Below are 2,172 nucleotides of genomic sequence, written 5' to 3' on the forward strand. Positions count from 1 at the left end.
GAAGAGGCCACAAATGACTCAGAAACCAAGAAGGAAGAAGAGACACCTGATCCAGCTCCACCAAGATAAGTCTTGAAGCCCTATGTACCAAAAGCACCCTACCCACAAAGGCTGAGAAATTAACATACCTTTTGCTGAGATATTAGAGCAAATGCCACTCTATGCCATGTTTCTAAAAGAGCTCATGACAAGGAAATGAAACTGGGGAGAAAAGGAAACTGTGGTGATCACAGAAGAATGTAGTGCCATCATACAAAAGAAGCTTCCGCAAAAGATGAAAGACCCTGGGAGCTTTCAAATCCCCTGCATCATAGGGGATATTAGCATTGAAAAAGCATTATGTGATCTGGGAGCTAGCATCAACCTCATGTCCTTGGCCATGATGAAAAGAATGAGAATTGAGGAGGCCAAACCAACAAGAATAGTACTTCAATTAGCTGATAGAACATTCAAGTTTCCTCATGGAGTGGTGGAGGACTTGTTGGTTAAGGTGGGTGAGTTCATCTTCCCAGCTGATTTTGTGGTACTTCATATGGAGGAAGAGGCTAACACATCAATCATACTAGGGAGACCATTCTTAGCCATAGCTAGAGCTATAATTGATGTGCAAAAGGGAGAGTTGGTCCTGAGATTACATGAAGAAAAGATGGTGTTCAATGTTTTCAAAGCAATGAGCTACCCTAGGGAATCCATTGGTGAATGCATGATGGTGGACACAATGGAGAAGCTAGTTTAAGGAGTCTTAGAAAAAGAACAATATAAAGAAGTTATAGAGAAAGACCAACAAACAGCATGTGGAGAACTATCACAAGACATCATAGAAGGCTCAACCATGCTAGACAAGGCAGACATGGAGAAAGTGGAAGCACTAAAGCTAGAGTTGGAAACCCTACCCCCGAGCTTGAAGTATTCTTACTTGGGGAGCAATGACACAGATCCAATAATCATCAACTCAAGCTTGAGTGAAGAACAAAAATAAGAGCTTATCAATGTGTTGAGATAACACAAGGATGCCATAGGATGGGTAATTTCAGATTTAAAGGGGATTAGTCCTTCAATGTGCATGCATAAAATCCTTCTTTAGGAAGATGCCAAGCCCTCAAGACAGCCACAAAGAAGGTTGAATACATCAATGAAGGAAGTAGTGCAAAAAAAGTGCTGAAGTTATGGCAAGTAGGGATGATTTACCCCATCTCAGACAGCCCTTCGGTGAGCCCTGTTCAAGTAGTTCCTAAGAAGGGAGGAATCACAATTGGGCCAAATGAATGAAATGAATTGATACTGTAACAACCCTAGTTTTTGAAAATCAAATAATTAGTTATTTGTGATTTATTTTAAGAAAATTATTTTGCTAAAGATGATTAAATAGAGTTTCATGATAATTGAAGTTTAAATTAATTAGAATTTTTATATAAACTTTATTAGATATTTGGTATAATTGAAGTTATAATTTTGGTAATTGAAAAATAAGAGAGAATTGTATAATTTAATTTAAATAAGTTCTATTTTGAATGAATTATGTTATTAATTTGAACTCCTAGAAATTATTTTATTAGAAATGATTAGATTGATATTTATGAATACTTTAAGTTTAAGTCAATTAATATTTATGTACAATTTTTATTATAATTGGTTATTTTATAAATTGAAATTAAAGTTTCAGAGATAGGAAACTAATAGAGATTTGTATGATTTAATCTAGAAAATTGATATTTGAATTTAAATTATACTTTACAAAATATAATTAACTTGTTCATTTTATAATGTAAATTAGAAATAATTGATTGAACTTAGCAATATGTTGATAAATAATGTTCCTAAATATTTTTAATAGAATACATTTGATTTTAAAATTATCCTATCCTCTAATTTTATCAAAATATCTATTCATATCTATCCATATTACTTTATAAAATTCCTAATTCCTAAATTCCCAAATCAAACTCAGAAACCCTAATTCCCAAATTAAGAAACCCTAACCCTCACTCCCTCACCACACTCAGCCGCAACCTCACCCTCACCTTCCTTTAGCGTAACACTCACACACAGCAGCGAAACAGAGAGGAAAAAGAGAGGGAAGAGCTGCTGCCCCGCCGCCGCCGTGATCGCCGGACTGCCGCACACAAGGATCCCACGCCACCATCCCCAGCGTCGCCCAGCCTTGCCCGCGTT

General features: G+C 36.0%; 1 protein-coding gene across 1 annotated transcript; it reads left to right on the forward strand.

The window, feature by feature from the left end:
• Positions 1-274: 274 nt before the first annotated feature.
• Positions 275-736, forward strand: LOC130966395 (uncharacterized). The gene has a single exon (XM_057891191.1). It carries the CDS (start codon positions 275-277, stop codon positions 734-736), a length of 462 nt encoding a protein of 153 aa, XP_057747174.1.
• The last annotated feature ends 1,436 nt before the right edge of the window (positions 737-2,172 follow it).

Source organism: Arachis stenosperma, chromosome 3 (genome assembly GCF_014773155.1).
Source record: "Arachis stenosperma cultivar V10309 chromosome 3, arast.V10309.gnm1.PFL2, whole genome shotgun sequence".
Lineage (NCBI taxonomy): Eukaryota > Viridiplantae > Streptophyta > Magnoliopsida > Fabales > Fabaceae > Arachis > Arachis stenosperma.